The following is a 17,883-nucleotide window of genomic DNA, read 5'->3' as shown; positions in this document are numbered from 1 at the left end:
TTTAGACCCTGGGCAAAATCCATAACACGTGTATAACGCTTAAAAGGATTTTCCCCGAATAAAGTACTTTAAAAAGAAAACACACGTCCCGGAAAACGCTGTTGATGTTGTATGCACATTCCAATTTGATGCAATATGCATACATTGATTCGGAATGTATACCTAGTTTAACTGATAATAATTATACACATATAAACACCTCTTCTCATTATACACATAAATGAGGCTAGTATAATATAGTTTGTACATCTATCTAGTAATCGCCTATACATGGATCACTGTGTCACAATTAACAAATTTGATTGCACCTTAGTTTACATTACAACATAACCATAGGTTAAATTAAACCTTACAAATCCTATTATATCTGTATATCTAGTATACACGAATGATCATTCTAAACACGAGAAAATCTATGTTTACACAAAACCATGGACGTAATAATGAGGTATTTATTATTAGTACGTCCACACACGAACTAAGGAACTATAGTCTTAAACCATTCGACATATACAATGTCCACAATATCAAATAAAGTAGGACCTATTCTTTCTTTCTCTTTTGATATATACGTTGTTTTTACCTACACAGACAACTCCCTCCAAAGCATAATACCCAATTACCCATAGCAGAAACTATCAGCTTGTACTTGAACAAAAATCCACTAATACCTTCATTATTAACTCCCAATTTGTTGAAAAAGACACAGAAAATATTAGCAGATTTAACATTACATCATACATCTGAAACACAGCGGTAATTGGTACATAGGACTGTAGCCTTAAAAACCCGTCACACACATATTAGTGACATGGCTTTTCGTGCGTTTTTTTTAATTAAGAAAGAAAAGAAAAAAAATCATCCTAAAAATAAACTTGCAAATAGATGAACCAATCGTATGGGCACATGACTTAAAGCAATAATATGTGATTTGCATAAAGAACAGATTTCTATTTAAATATTAGTTTTCACTGATCACATTGTCTCCCTTTAACTTCAAGCGAAACAACTTCTATTTCATTCCAGCGCTTACAATGCGTGTATTAGCTTGCCAATCATTATTATTATTGAGCAGAGCTTCACACAGCTGGGATGCATAAGACGTAAGATGAATAGCGATATACACACAGTTTATAAGTCACTGATTCATTGATACACATGCACGAGGCATGTATGCCATCACTCAATCGGTGAACTTGGAATAAAACCGGAGATTTCCGGATTTAATATAAAAACTTAAATTTTACTGTAATTAAAACACTTCAGGTTTAATCTTTCACATGGCATTTTGGTATACCATTGGGCATTACAAATTTTGCTCAAAGTAGGAATTAGAGAAAAGTTCAGGGCGTTGCTGTGGAACAAATCACACATTATAGCTTTAAGGCTTAAGGTTTATCAATTTTAAAAAGATACAGCCTTGGCCTACTTTTTAGTATCCTATTGGCCGCAAGTTAACTATACATGCAGTACTGTTAATAAAGCTTAGGCTTATATAGAGAACAAAGATTTTGCTTGTCTTTCACTTTCAAAACTATTGTTTTAGGATGTTCTATCACTTAGTATACTGACTTTGGTTACTATATGACATACAAATGTAAACAAAAGAATTTAAATGTGAACATGTCAATATTGGCTTTCAATCTATAGGCCACTCATGACAATGTATTTTTTCATAGATACTTCCCTGATACCAGATTGGAAGTCAATATTGCCGGCCTCTATTGAGTACTATATTATTGCTATGATTTAATCCATCTTCATTCTTTGGCTAGTCATTCTATAGATGATTGTATCTCCTGGATCCATGTACCATAGTAGATGGGCTACGGCAAGAACAGTGATGGTTAATGTGACGCCCAACCAGAGGAATATATTAAAAAATACAGGCCAGTTTTCATCGTATGTACCAGCTACGTTCAGATCAGGGGCTCCGGGTGGCGCAGGGCTAGGTGTTGCTGCCTGTAGATGTGACAAAATTGACACATTAACTTAAATTAAATTACATAAAAGCAATAAAAAACGTTTACTATTATGCACCTTACCTCTCCATATACACACCAACACTAAAGAAAGACAACAAACGGAACAATGATGGTCATTAAGGTTTCCAGTTCAGACAAAAGATATCTCTTCCCATAATCTTGTCGTAACGATTGGGATTTTATGAACCGCGAGTACATTAGTCGGAATGGTCATTAGTCCGGAGGGGATTGGGATTAGGGATAAGGTTATGGTTAGCATTTAGGTCAGTGTTAGGGTCAGAGTTAGGATTAGGATTAGAGTCAAGGTTATGTTTCGGGTTTGGGTTAGGGCTTAGGTTAGCTTTAAGGGTTAGGGTCAGGTTAAGGATGAGGGTTTATAACAAATTATTGGATTTTCGGAACAGTGACCCTTCAGACTGTCGACATGTAACCTTATGATTAACCTTTATGGTCAGTTTGCACAAAAGAGTTAGACCAGGTCTAAAGTTAGACCGGGTCTAAGTGGAATTTAGTACTAGGAGAAAGGACATTTTCCTTTTCATTTTCTTTAGTTAATTTGTATCATTTTCGAACTTTGCATTTAAATCTTTAGAATTTGCTAGCTACTCTAGGAAGGAAATCAGAGTAACGGACCATTCCTGATGGAACTAAATTCCACTTAGACCAAGTCTAACTTTAGACCCGGTCTAACTCTTTTGTGCATACGGACCTATATGTCTATCATAATGTTGATATTGATAATAATAACATTAATATATTTATAGTAGGTATATTAACAGTACATAGAATTATAAAACTGCATGTTGCGAGTCATGTTGTCACTTTGTGCTACATAAAATTATTTTGTACCCTTCCATTTAGACTTCCATTTAGACTCAATGAATATATAAGCAGCACAGTGTCATTTTTGAAATCGTCTTTAAGTATATATCATGTAAGTATTTGGGACCTGAAACTAGGAGGTCCGAGTTTCACATGTAACGGAAATGCGTGCATGCGCTATTATTATAATACCCAACCATAGATCATATAGATAGTGAACTTCCAGTAAGTATTACAAAATAACCGGATTACAATTTGTTTTTGCAAATTTTGCAATATAGATTGCTTTCGAATAACACAATGCCGTCTCTCATAACTATTACAAGTCGGTCATTACTGCACAACTGAGGCACTTGTCAAATAAATAATATACACAAAGGAAATCTGTACTACCGCTGTAACTCACTACGTTTTCTGATTTTTTTCAAATGGGTTTAGAAGGGTTGTTGGAAAACTTTTTAAATGCCAAGTTATATAAAAGTTCTGAATCGTTTTGGTAGGTTTAAAAACATCCACTATTGCCACAAAACGTTAGCAACTAATGCTATTTGAATGTTGTAAGTAATTCTATTTGCAAGAATGATCTTATTTGCAGGGATGGTCTGTAAGCATACAGCTATTATAGTTTCATCAGAATGCACTGCAAACTAATTTATAGTTTCATCAGAATGCACTGCAAACCAATTTATTATAACATAAAATTTACATTAAGTACCCTTACCTGAAGAATTGATCTACTAAGTCTTCGCGAGTATGACTCAACATCTGTCAGTAATATTTCTACCAATGCATTATTTTCATAGAGTGCTGCAAAAGCTGATGAGAACTGTACAAAAGGATATCAATTCAAGAAGTTGAGCAAGAGCTAAATAAAAATAGGTAAGTAAATAGGATTAAAGTAAATAAGTAAATACAAGTAGGCCTGAGGAGATAAGCATGTTTTCAAGTAACAAGTCGAAACATTGCATATATTTTTACATTTCCATTAAACACTACAAGACGTATTTAGAATGACTGCTTAAGTATCATCATGAAATCAATAATAATAATAACAATAACAATAATAATAATAATAATAAGAGTAATATTATTAGGTGACCGTGAAACGACAATTCTTTATGACACGCACCATATTTTATAGGTGCTGTTTCACTGTCCATGCACACTGCAAGGCTGATAACTGATACACTTTCATGTCATGTTGCTATAGCAACCAATCGAGTTCGGTTACCTCCTGCAGAACATTATAAAGGTATGTGTTGTAGGTTTTAATTAAACCAACGGTATGCACCTTATAGTACGTTGTATAAATGTGTCCGTAAATTGCAAATTCAAATAAGAAAAGAGAAAATTAAACTGATACTACTAATTTTACAAGCTTATATCGGATAACTCATGATCATGGTCTATATGATCATGGTCATTAATAATTATCATCCCCATCATCATCACCTCTATCTCTACCACCAGCAGATATCATCATCTGACATCATTCTCGGATCTGCTCCTCTTCCTATTCCTTACCTGATCAAGAAACTGGCCAACAATTCGGCTAGCGTCTTTGGCTTGTTCAGATTCCACCCCATATTCCGTTTGCACTGCACGGAGTCCCGATATTGTGAAACTATAAAGGTCTGGTACCCCGTCCTGTATTAAACCTTGATTTTCTGAAAGCTTTACATATTAAACAAGAAAAATAATGAATATAAATTATTGCCTATCAAGATAGAAAGAAACGAAAATCAAATATGCTTGAGTATATCAGGGAACGAACTCGATTATTACTAAACATTTTTCCAAAGAATTTATCGGAAACTATGGGAAATTTGTGTTTTACGTTTGAATCATCGGAAAGCGATGGCGCAAGCCTCAGCAAGGAACAAATAATTAGAAAGGAGCTGAATGAAATGCTAATAGCACAAAAAGCGCCTATATGCATATTAAATGACAAGAAAAAATTAAACAATAAAAGGGCCAACATAAAAAAGTTGCAAAATGATGTCTGTGTGCGACATGTTTATTGTATTGTGTGTCCGCAGCAGTGTCAAGCTTGTTTTGGTATAATTATTAGTCCTACTCCTAAGAAAGTCAAGTAGGCCTGTTCACTATTCTTTAGTTAAGATATAAAATGACGTTTGCACGCTTCGCGCGCATTTTCAGCATGAAAGATAATTTTGGAAGCCTGATTAAGGGCTTGGATAGCGACGTTTCACATATTTTTTGTGAGACCTGAGAGCACATCAGACATATCGAATTGAGTAGTTTGAATACGAGGAATGTCCTTCTAAAATCAAATAATTTTGATTTTTTTTTTAATTCGTGATAAAATACACATTTTATGGCAAATGATTAAAAAATTGATATTTTTGAAATTAAACAGTCCTCTAAGTAAATTGTATAAATCTAATATGTACTTAAAGTGTATGTAGCTGGGATGAAAAGCCGTCCATCCTCTGAAAATTTTGACTTTTCGTATTGAAGATCTAGATTTTTTCCCCAAACACCAAAAAAATGCAGATCTTTTGGGGGGGAAAATGTATATTTTCAATATGAAAGGTCGAAATTTTCAATTGATGGTCAGCTTTTTATCCCTGCTACATACATTTTAAGTACATATCATTAGATTTATAAAGTTTACTTAGATGACTGTTACATATCAAAATCAAATTTTAATAATTTGCCATAAATTTGTATTTGATATCAGAATGGTATTCCTCGTATTCAGAATGCAATTCGACATGTCTGATGTGCTCTCAGGTCCCACAACAAATACTGTGCAAACGTTTCCTTAAAGACCCATTCAGTGATCCCAGCATTACAGATTCATGTAAAATGTCTTATTTTGTCTTAAATACACAGCTTTCGGCTGAACCACAAGCAGGCCATATTAGCACATCCATGACAATGTCAATGACAAAGGTACCAAAATCTGAATTTTGATGAATTTTATGATCGTCCGGATGAGCAAATCACTGAATGGGCCTTTAAGGCAAAATGCTAATTAATTTGAATGGACAAAAAATTAATTCATATTAAAAATTTTCGAGTGTGATTTAAGGTTATTCATTATTTTAAACTGTTGTGATTTGGTAGTTCACAGCATCTTACGAATGGTAGTGAGCTTTTGCAAAAACTGCATTGCTCAATTCATAGCGAGCGTGTAGAAGAATAAAAATATCAGATATACTTTTATAGGTGCTGCGGTTCTTGAGTTACGTTGTAGAGAGGACTGAAACAACAACACTTTTGTAAAACATACATAAATCATTAACAATAAATTAAGCAAGTTTGCAAAGTATACGATTTGTAGAATGAACTTTTGCACAACATCAAGGGCTAATTTTCAATAATATATTGATCTAGATAATGAAAATCGATTTTTAGGTTGCTTCGACCAACAATACCTCGTCTACCCTTAATTCCATGAAATTATAAGAATCACTTTAAGGTTAACATTCAATACCATTAAGACATACTTGTATACTTACTTCTAAAAGCATATTTTTCATCAACTGAAGTTCACTGAAAAGTACTGTATCCGCTACACCACTCAAGTTCAATGAGCCTTGTTGAAAATCCAACAATATTGAGAGGTCACCGTGGAGAGATGTGGATATCCCTTTTAGTGTGGCTGGAAGATCTTTGAACAGCGACTGGTATTTGAGGGGCAATTTGATTTCCTGAAAACAATTATTTAAACAATATTAAGTTGAGTGCAGTAAATGAAAATATAAAAAACGATTAAATTTTACTTAATGTAATGTCGTATGGATACATAGAAAATATATATCTTTCAAATTGATGTTTCCTTTATAATGAATATTATCTATTTCTGTTAATACATCATGGGCCGTTCTTACACGAGTTTTGTGTAGTGGCCACGTAAACCAGCATAGTTATTTCTTCTTTTTTAATATACATACATATAAGCAATACATGAACAGCTGACCTAGGGCGTAATTGAGGTCAGGAATTGAGGACACTTACCTTGCTATCGGACGTGAGATCAAAATATACTCCAGCATCTTCACCATATGCCTTTGAAATGCTCATTCTTGCATTTTCCATTTGCACAGCACCAGTCTAAAAAACATTTTGTTCAAGAAAAATGGAACAATTTTTATTCAGTTGCTTCATCATGTTTATGTGGTTCTTTAAATGTCAATCTTGACTCACACAAAACTATCGGTGACGGATTGACAGTGAGCCAAAAACAATGCAGTTCTAAGATTTATCGTATAAACATGGAAAGACATATAATTTGAAGATAATAATATATATTTAATTTATCATAATCGTTATTCAACCAAAAGGTTGACGTTGCCTACTAAAACTAAACCATCAGCCCGACAGTCTCACTAACATTGGACCTGGTTATTAACTTATTGATGCATTAGCGAGTTGAAGCAAAGATGACGAAAACAATGTGGAATTACGAAAAACAACGGGATAAAAAAATGGTAAACGTGGAGAATGTTTCATACTTTGTATTTTGACCATCTGTATAAACTTATTTAAATGATAGGCCATTGCCAATAAGAACTTATTATAAATACATGGTATCAGAACTTACATTTGTGATGACATACTTCCTTTGAGATGCAAAGCTGGGTTGAACTTCGCTTCCACTCACACTTTGTACTGCAACAAGCACATTAGCACTTGGGCGCTTAAAAAGATCTCCCTGAGAAAGACCAGACCATCTCAATTCCTGTATACAACATTTTAAACACATACACAAATTATCTGTATCATATGCCTCTTAATTATGGTTAAGGGATACTTCTAAAATATGATGTTTATTTTGTCACTATACTATACTCCATATTTATATCAAGTTCGGTCGGTGTACATGTTTAAATACTTAAATATGTTTAAATACAGTAAAGATACGCCTGAAGGTGCCTTTGATTAATTAACTGAAATTTTAGGCTCAAACTGAAACGTGCCATTCCATAAATATCCCACCAGCAAATATAAAGGCACGGACGGACCCTTAATTCTTGTTAGGATTCTTAGAGGAGGGAGCCCTTTATTTGTACATGATATTTACCATTTAGGCAAAGGAAAAGGAGCCATGTGCGCCACTGAGGTGAATCTTAGTCTTTAGTATTAATTACGGTATTAAAAATTTAAAATACATGCAAGATGGACTGGATATGCATGCATACACATGAGTGTACCTGCATGCTACTGAATTATTTTCTTGGTAATAGCCAATCAGTCAAGCAACTAATAAAAGTTACACAAATATAATGGATAACGGCAAATGTAAAGGAACTGTCCTAACTGTTATGGTCTAAAAATCAAAATAACAATATTCACGATATTCAAAAATACTTTTTCAACTTGTTGATGCAAAATATAAACAAAATACAAAGTTTCCAGAAAATAAATATTGTTCATTGGATGAAAGAGGACTATATTTGCTATTTACACTATTGTTGCCCATTATCAGGATGAGAAGGGCTTTATTGTTACAATGCATAGCATAGCGTGCACAAAGTTTTTTTTTCTATTTTCGCCCATGATCGTGCTAAATTTGTCCTTGCCCCTTTTCTTTTCCTTTACCCTCCTGATTTTCTCTTTCATTTTTTGTCAGAGGGGCACTTTTTTCTTTCATTTTTTGTCAGGGGGGGGGGGGGTTGGCACTCTGCCTAGGCTTTTGTAACCACTTTATATAACAAAAACTCCATAGTACATGGTGAGTCAAAAAAGTGCAACAAGGGCAAGAAACCGTAGTCCTATTTACATGTACTCAAAATTCAAGAACCAAAATTTTTTTTCAGTTGCTGAACATTTCTATAAATTGTTACTCTCAATTGTTACCTTGTATGAAAAAATGAAGTACTTATATGATCACATCTGTTTTATTTTTATGAGACTTTTTTTCCTGTGATATCCAATTTAAATTTGGTCCACATGCCAGTCTCAACCACCAATATGTAAGTAACTTCATTCTGTTATTCAAACTTTGAAATGTACAGAATAAACATCCTTACAGCAAAGGTTGTATGAAATAACAACAAGTTTATTTTAAATTATATGAAGAAAATGGCAGTTATTCCAAATCGCCAAATCTACATATGAAGAGCTTTGTTTCAAAACCCCTTACATCCACTTGCCCAATGTTGAGAACACATCAGAAAATCATCAAAATAATCACTGATATAAGGTTTTTTTTCAACAAAAGCAGTTTTTGGCAGGATGCTCATCCTACCTAAGCATCTTGCCAAAAACTGCTTTTGTTGCAAACCCCCATCAGTGATTTTTTTTTGATTTTTGAATGTGTTCTCAAAAATGGGCAAGTGGATGTAAGGGGTTTTGAAACAAAGCTCTTCATATATGATAGAATGTGCTCATGTTCAAATTTACAATGCCTCATCTCTCATGGACAAAAATGAGATTGGATATCTGGATCCCTGTAAACTTAAGGGGGTACTACAACCCATACCCAATTTTGTGCCTATTTTTGCATTTTTCTCAAAAGTTATAGCGCATTGGTGACAAGTAAGATATGTATATTATAGGGGCAAGGTCTGTGGCAAGGACTATAACTACTGCACTCGAAATTTTATTTCAACACAGACAACAGTTGTGGAGTTACAGTCAAAAATGAGGGGAAACCAATATATGATCAATAAATCAATAACTACTTGCCTTGAGTTGTTGAATTTTCAGTGCAGTAGTTGTAGTCCTTGCCCCTATAATATACATATCTTACATGTCACCAATGCGCTATAGTTTTTGAGAAAAATGCAAAAATATGCACAAAATTGGGTAGGGGTGTAGTACCCCCTTAAGTGGTTCGTACAAATGATATACAGTAATACACAAGGTCACTAATGATTGATGAATATCATTCAAATGATACTTTAAAAACTAAAAAGTTCATCCTGGTTTGGCCTTTTGCCCTACTGAACTCCTTTGAACTCACCTATACAAATATTTCTTTACCTTGCTTGGTGTAAATCCTAGAGCTACTGAAACCACATCAGAAATTTCATCACTTGAAATGGCACCAGCTCCTTCATTAAATGATATACAGTCAGGTATGTGTGTCACGTACAAGGTACTTGTGCTGGAAGCTGCAGAAGATAAAACATGAAGAAAACAACAAAAGAAGAATGAGGGTAAGTATCAGAGAAAATAAGAGGATGAAAAAGAAAGGAGTAACAAGAACAACATGTGGTTAAAACATAAATATGGATGACGACAAATCTGGAGTGCAAAGAGAGAAATAAAAGTGAAAATTCATTGACACCCTGTGAAAAATGTAACAAATTTTCCAAACATGGATGTACTACATATACATAGTACATACATGTAATACCATAGAATGGGGTGAATAGGGAGTTTTGATACTCTCTAGATTGTAGATTCTTGTAGCCCCATGAGGCAAACCTTTCAGGGCATAAATGTCCACACATGATGCCTTTAATCCACCATTATAAAAAATTATATATGTGGGGGGGGGCAGGGTTCTCGCTAGGTCCAAATATTATGGGGTCCAGTCGGAAAATTTGAAAACTATGGGGTCTTAAACACAAATTCTGACACAGATATCACATTATAGTCTCAAATGATGGGGTCCAGTTAGACCCCATAATTTTCAAAATTTGAAATATATGGAGTCCCTTATGATTTTACTGTGCTCTACGCAAAGACTTGTTGTAGCGGGAACCCTGGTGGGGTATATATTTTTTTTATAAAATGTTGGTGTCCCTATTGACCCCCAACTTCAGGGTCATGAACTACGGAGAGTACTACTTTGAAGGAGTGTACAATTCTGTACATGCCTTTTACCCCCACATGAAGGGAAAAGGAACACTGAGCTGAGTGAGTTTTAAATAACAATAAAAACATGTCAAGGCAATTCATACCACCATAACTGTTTAAAATCAGATTTCTTGACAACATTGATCAGGCCCTTGACTCCTCAGTACAAGAAGAGGTGGGGTAGGATGTGGTGGGGTAAGGGTGGTTGGGGTAGGGTTCTGGGTGGTAGGGAAGTAGGTGGGTAAGGTAGGGTGTTGGGGTAGTGGGATTAGGGTGATGGGGGTATTGAGGTATAGGTTGGTGGTGGAGCAGTGGATAAGGTGGTGGGGTAGGGGGTAGGGTGGTGGGATAGATAGGTGGGGTAGGATGGTGGAGAGCTGGGGTAGGGTGTGGGGTAGTGAGTTCTGGCAGTGACATGATAGTATTAGGGGTGGATGAGGGTGTTAGCCTGGATGGGGATACTGGGGATGGTAGGTTTAGTGAGGCTAGTGGGTCAGGGTGTGGTATAGTGATTTAACTTAAGGGTGATGGTGTAAGGTCATGAGGATTCTGAAGAGCATCCATTTCAAGGCAATTTTGAAAGGGCACATGTTATACAAGGCAATTACACATTAAAGAATATTGCAGCAATTAATAGGGCATCAAGGCAACAGGTAGGGGCACCGAAGACAAGTGCTTTCGGTTATTTTGCAGCCTGGGGGTAAGGGTTGAGCAGAGTAGGGTGGTAGGGTAGAATGTTATGGGGCAAGGGTGGGTGTGGCGAAGGTGTCCCTATTCACCCCGTATGGTCATGTTTTTTATACTGGGCACCTAAAAAGGGTGGCTCTGTTGCATTCTTACTCATCAAGACATGTTAACATGCATGTCGTTTATTTATTTGATGTTTATTATGAGCTTGTCTAGTACTATTTTGTTCCTTAGACATTGGCCTTTCAATTTCTGAAACAAAAATTTATGATTTTCATTTGTACTAATTACTGCAACTTGTTAAGTCTAATTAGTCAGGGGTGGCTCATGTGATGGAGGATCATGTGGTGGAGGATCACAATGCTGTACAATGGTGATCCTCCGCCACATGATCTTCAATAAACATTATTGATGGTTTTCTATTTTCTACTTGTTTCTGTACTTGATCTCGGCTTAATGATATCATGTTTAGCATTCATTGACTCAGTATTTGTTAATTAGACAATTAAAATGTACTAATTACTTGTTGCTACACTAATAAAGTTCATTGACCTCTATGCATTTGAATAGGGATTTAATGTAGTGAACATTCAAAAGGGTGCTACGGGCAAACAAAACATGATAAAAGGCTCAAATTTCTTAAGCAGACCTTGGTTGTGATCCTCTTTACTTTAGTAAACTAAAACTAGTAAAACATAGAAGGTTTGCAACAAATCTAAAAGAGCACCCTCACACTCAATTTTGGTCCAAAAAGTCAATTTTTACAAAAACGCTTTGTCGATTTCTCTTTTAACTTTCAAAACTGGATTGTTGAGCTTATTTTACATCTAGTTACATCCCTCAATCATGAAAATTTGCATTTCCAGTGCCAAATAAGGTGTGTTTTGAAGAAATCTTACTATAATTTGCCTAATGTTGTATGCGCGTATGTATGTGTGTCAAAGGCTCCGTCAGTTTTGATCCCAGCCTCGCCAAATCCATACGGGGATGCAGAAAAATACGGGAGTGTCGTAAGCTACCTTCGGTCGAAATCGGAGGTCGAAGGTCAAAGGTCAAATTTTAAACTTGGTCCGATTGGGCTGTAACTTGGTGGGTGGAATCCTTGATGCGAGGGGAATGCGGAGGTCACATTTGGTTGAGATCGGTCAATAATTGGGCTCAAAATTAGGCGAAAATCACGGATCTTTGTTAAAATCCAAAATCCACAGTACCACCATGTGTGCACTCTTTGTTCATCTATAAATAGCTCTGATGCATTCTTATGGCACCAATACATGTATATACATGCTCTATATAGGGATGTGGTGTGTGTTTATTATTTAACCCTTTAAGGAAGGAAGGAGTAGTCAGTACAATAAATACATGCATACATTAATTAAATTAATTACTTAATGTCATCCAAGGTCAAAGGTCATCCAATAGTCATCAAAGGTCATCAAACAGAGGACAAAGGTCATGTGGTTTCATGCTATGTTGCTGTTATGCATACGGGCATATTGAGCTTAATAAGCATTTACGCATACCAGCCCTCGAATTAACCCACGGCACCGACGGCATATTGCCCTGGGTGCCCACCCCCATTGCCGCAATGCCCTCAAAATATGTCCTTTACCGACGGCAGTCACTTGCCGTGCCCCTAAATGAAGTTGCCGTGGGTGCCCTAGCCGGCCAGCCCTGCCCCTTCATTATAAAATCATTAACAAGTACTGGTTAAATCCCAGTAAAATTGTGGAAAATTAAATCGAAAATCTTGAACACGATCGCCAGCTATCAATCACAGTATACACAATAGTTTGTTGTGAATTAATATTCATTACCCCTACGTAAGCTTACATATTCAGCCAATCACATCGGCTTATACATTATCTGTTTACTAGAAATCTGACTTCATTTTCTCGATTGGTCAGAGAAATACCTTCAACGTACTATCGACCAATCAGAAACGCTGTTAGTAACTATAGCTTCCTCGACCTCGTGTCGATGTCGTGAACAAAATCAGAGCGCTGGGCAAATCAATTGTTCTCTCGATTATCAAACATTGACTTCCCGATGGCGATACCCTTCCGGTATCGTCTTATCTTGTACATGTGAGCCCATCTCTAGATATGTTTTGCACGAAATAGTTTTTATCCCGGCGAATTTGATCAATATTATTACCAAAGAGCTCCAAAGTTACAGCTGTCTCATCGCTACATATCGAGTCAGTTTTGCAGCTCAGAACTAGGGATCGCAAAATTTAAGTAAATTAAACTGTATTATAAAGCAGGTTTTTTAAGCAATCAGGTTAGTTTTAGTGCAAAGTTGTGAGTCGAATTTTACTTTGGTGTTGAATTCAGTGCCGGTAATTTGCATCTATTCACTTTTGAAAAATTGCCTTGGTGCCCTTCTCAAATTTTCAACAGTTGCCTTGATGCCCTTTTGAAATATTACAAATTGCCGTGCTGCCTTGCCTTTTCAGTGAAAATCCACGGCAATTATCAACTTGCCCTAAAAAAGTTGCCGTGCCCCTTCAGATCCTTAATTCGAGGGCTGACGCATACGGGTATATAACTCTAGTTTATATAAATATAAATATATTTTTGACAACACTGTATCTACATTTTGAATTACCTGACCACCATAAGTTCCATATGACTGGGTGGGCAATTAAGTTAGCTATTTTAAACATTTGTCAAATTTTTGCATTATCGATGTACGTCGGGGGGTGACACCCCTAACTGAATTAATATTTTCATCCTTATTTTGCTTGTTACACCCTGTATATTTTATGGGCCACCCTGTATAATGACTCCCATTGTTTCGTTTCTGAAATCATCCGAGTATATGCTTTCAGAATATACTTTAATTGGGTTCTAATGTAAACTTTTGAAGTTAAAGTACCAAACCTGTAAAAACATGTGATTCGCTTGAAAAATACACATGCAACGCAATTGGTGCCCAACATAAAAAACATGACCGTATACTTAGCGCCGTATTAGGTGACATTTACCTGAAAAATATTTTTTAAATTGTTATAAAAATTCCTGTCAGAATTACTAAATAATCTAAGTTAAAGAAAGTTGTAGGACCTGGTACATTCCAGCTCATTTTCTAAAATACTAGTGGCTGTGGGTGCAGGAAAGTTTTGACCACCCCGTTTTCAGTTTTACACATAGATAATTTTATTTTGGACACACTGTATCCTGAATTTATTCTTTCACAATCACATCTACTGAACCATTTACTAAACATTGTTTGATTGCTCTTACATTACAATCTGTGGAAAAAAAAAAAAAAAAGTTTTAACCAAATGTGAAAAAAAAATGAGATTTCAAATTTAACTTTTCTCATTTTTGTCCCTATTGACCCAGGCTGCGTCCTTATTCACCCCATTCTATGATGCGCAAAAACTGTGTTGAAGTTTGCAGCTTTACATAGTTCTTCAAATTGATGTATTTAAAAAGGAATAGGATCAAAGTAGTGCTAATGTGTAATACTCCCTGGAGACCATTGTACCAGTAGCAGTACCTGTATGACCTTTACTACATTTTCAGAACAAATTATTCATGACGATGCGCGAGCTTTTACTCATTTTGCAGCTTTTTGCGTGAGATTTATTACCTGGGCGTGAGATTTTACTACCTTGGCGTGACGGTGAGACCGTGAGAAAGTGACCCAGCCGCCAATGCGTGAGACTCACGGCCAATGCGTGAGAGTTGACAGCCCTGCTTTAAAATGATTCAGATTGAGAATTAAATTTATTATTTAAGCACTATATATAAACTACTATTAGAGAATAGACGTACAGTCTATAGACTACAGTGTTCGAAATAAGCACTTATCCTCTTGTCCTCTTGTCCAAAAATCACTGGGGACAACCATATTGAGATATGCACTTATCCTCTGGACAACCACTATATTTTTACCTCTTAAATATGACACATTTTGGGGACAACCAAAATAGTTTGAGGACAAGCAGAATTTATGCTTAGCAGTTAGTACGAGGAACCCATACCGTAGTAGCTCTGCACAACGGTATGGGACGAAGTGTATACAAAAAGCTAGTGCAACGCAATTGCATGGTTTCAATTAGAGTTTGCACTAAAAAATACAAGGCTCCTGTAGCTTAAATAGTTGCATGTTTGTCATAATATTAATTACACAGCTTCTTGTACTTCTTACCTAAACTTCTATGCTTGAAATTGTAATAAATACTCCATTATTTTATCCAGAATAAATAAAATTCATTAGCACATGATCCAAGTCGGCACACTTAAACTGAGATGGCACTTCAGTGCAAACTTAGATAGGGCGTCACCAATAACGAAAATGTCATACAGATAAATGATGTGTCTGTTTGCCCGTTTTTCTAAGTTTGCGTTGCGAACTACTTAGCAGTATTAGTTGTCCTCGCCCTCGGGACAACCTCCATATTTTCCTTATTTCGGACACTGACTACAGTACAGTCATATGCATATTGTAATATGATCAGATGATGTATCTATCATGTACAATTAATAATGTGCATGTTATATGCACAAGTAGCCATGCCATTCATCATGCATGCAGCTACAGTGCAGTGCCAGTGAATGATAATTGATATGAGTATTAAAGAGTCCAGCACTGCCGTAGTACATTTTTAGCGTGATAGTATTGGTGATGTTTTGACCATTCTAGCCAGTTTTTTTTACTCTGTTTGCTCGTTATGTTGAAACAATCAATCACATAAATAATATAGAATCAATATGACATAAATTACAACTCGGGATTACATACCAAGAGCAAGAAAACATGATAATATGAAGAGCTCCGTAAACCCAACTACTACGGTAGCGGCCATCTTGGATGTGAAGTCCAGTGTTGCCAAAACTTTTCAGTGTCAAGGCGCGGCGCATTGACTCGCCAGGCCGCGGTAAAGGATTCTCAAGTAGCCCAATTTTTCAAGCTTCCAAAAAAGCGCCCAATAACGGATATTTGGGCGGATTTACCCGAATTTAGAACGCAAAACACCCAATTGGGCGGAAAAGCACTTGACATTCAAACTTCCGGTACTTACTGGGAAGTTACTGACCGATCAATAAATGGTCACAAAACCCATTGTAACTTCAATTTGGAGCTTCAAAGACTCAAAACCTTTATAAATCGGCTAAATTGAAAGGAAAATACATCAAATTACTGCCGCGGCCTGAGACTGGCAAAAGTAGCCCAATTTTAGACAAGTAGCGGCAAGCTTTTTTGAGTAGCGGCAAGCGATTGCCAAGTAGCCCAATTGTGCGCCTAAGGCGCGGCGTTGGCATCTGAAGTCACGGGATAATTGATTGATCACGTGATCAATAATCGGCCTTGAACGCGAGAAGTAGAAACGTAAAAACAGCCATATCGCACGTGAGTACGAGAATCAACATTTTCAGGAAAAATGAAAACCCCGGGGTGAAAAACACGTTTTGCCTCAGTCAGTTTTTATTTAGCTATGATTGGATATTCCAAATGGAAGGTCAAGAGTGGTACGTATGTATGCAACTGTCAGTGTGATGCGTGTACTTCTTTTCAAAATATTGGTGTAGGCCTGGGGCATATGCGATCGGAACCAAGTTCCCGGGCAAAAATAGCAGAATAGACCGATATTTTCCTTGCGTCCATCGCGTATACGCTCGCGACGACGTCAAGCGTGTGCATAGGATAGGATCTTGTTGAAAATATTCACACTGAACCGACAGCTAGCAGCAGTAGGCTTAATTTGTAAAAGGAATTCGCGGGGGAATCGGGGGGAATTCGTGCATCATCAATCATGCTCAGCTACATCTCCTATATAGACATGCCTATCATATAGCCATTTTGGGCCCGTCGTGGTCCTCTTTATGACATTTAGTAGGGTAGGTGCAGGTAATATGGGACAGCAGGTAATATGGGACACCTGTTTTCATTTTAACAAAAAGTAGCTTAGAGAAGGTAAACACTTTAAGTTGATTTGTTAAGTGTTTAGAGACATCAATTGTACTTCTAGAAATGCAGTTTTGGAGTCTGTGTATCAAACTCTTGGAAATCAATGCCAAAAAGAGTGAAATTGCCCAAAAAATTATGTCGTTTTTTTGGCCTGATATAAAATCAATGACGTCACATTTTATGATTGTGTATCCAAAAACTCTGGTACTGAGGGGCATTTGTCATTTTTATGATCTTTAGGTGATGGGTTAAGCTTATCAGCAGGTAAAATTCCACTGACAAGTGGCACTTTCCTTTATAAATGATTATTTTCTCTGATTTTCAACTGAATGGGTGCAGGTAATATGGGACACGTGAGGAAATTGTGTGCATTGTCAATGCGAAAAGCAAAACTATTTAGAAAATTGAATTTTCTTGTAGAAATTTGCATTTAACATTCAAAATCATGTAACAAAAATGTTTTTAGAACAAAAGAGTGATTTTCGGAACTTCACCATAGAGATAACACAGTGTCCCATATTACCTGCACATGCAGGTAATATGGGACACTTGACGATGACGTCATTTTGACGTCATAGCGTCCAAACAAATATAAAAACAAGGTAACATTGCCTGTTTTATTAATCTTAAAGGACAGGTTGTTCATCATAACAATCTCTTGTGGGCATATCTTCTTTAGTTTTTATGC

The 17,883-nt window shown here is 36.2% G+C and overlaps 1 protein-coding gene across 1 annotated transcript; it reads right to left on the bottom strand.

The window, feature by feature from the left end:
• Window positions 1-1,001: 1,001 nt before the first annotated feature.
• LOC140156067 (renin receptor-like) lies at window positions 1,002-16,101 on the bottom strand. The gene is made up of 8 exons (XM_072179184.1): window positions 16,029-16,101; window positions 9,765-9,895; window positions 7,381-7,518; window positions 6,795-6,890; window positions 6,296-6,487; window positions 4,332-4,481; window positions 3,529-3,633; window positions 1,002-1,962 (listed from the first exon to the last, which is right to left on the bottom strand). Exons 1-8 carry the CDS (start codon window positions 16,090-16,092, stop codon window positions 1,750-1,752), a joined length of 1,089 nt encoding a protein of 362 aa, XP_072035285.1. The 5' UTR covers window positions 16,093-16,101; the 3' UTR covers window positions 1,002-1,749.
• Between the last annotated feature and the right edge of the window lie 1,782 nt (window positions 16,102-17,883).

This window comes from Amphiura filiformis, chromosome 6 (assembly GCF_039555335.1).
Source record: "Amphiura filiformis chromosome 6, Afil_fr2py, whole genome shotgun sequence".
Lineage (NCBI taxonomy): Eukaryota > Metazoa > Echinodermata > Ophiuroidea > Amphilepidida > Amphiuridae > Amphiura > Amphiura filiformis.
Note: the sequence above shows the minus strand (reverse complement) of the source record. Positions and strands in the feature narration are given on the sequence as shown.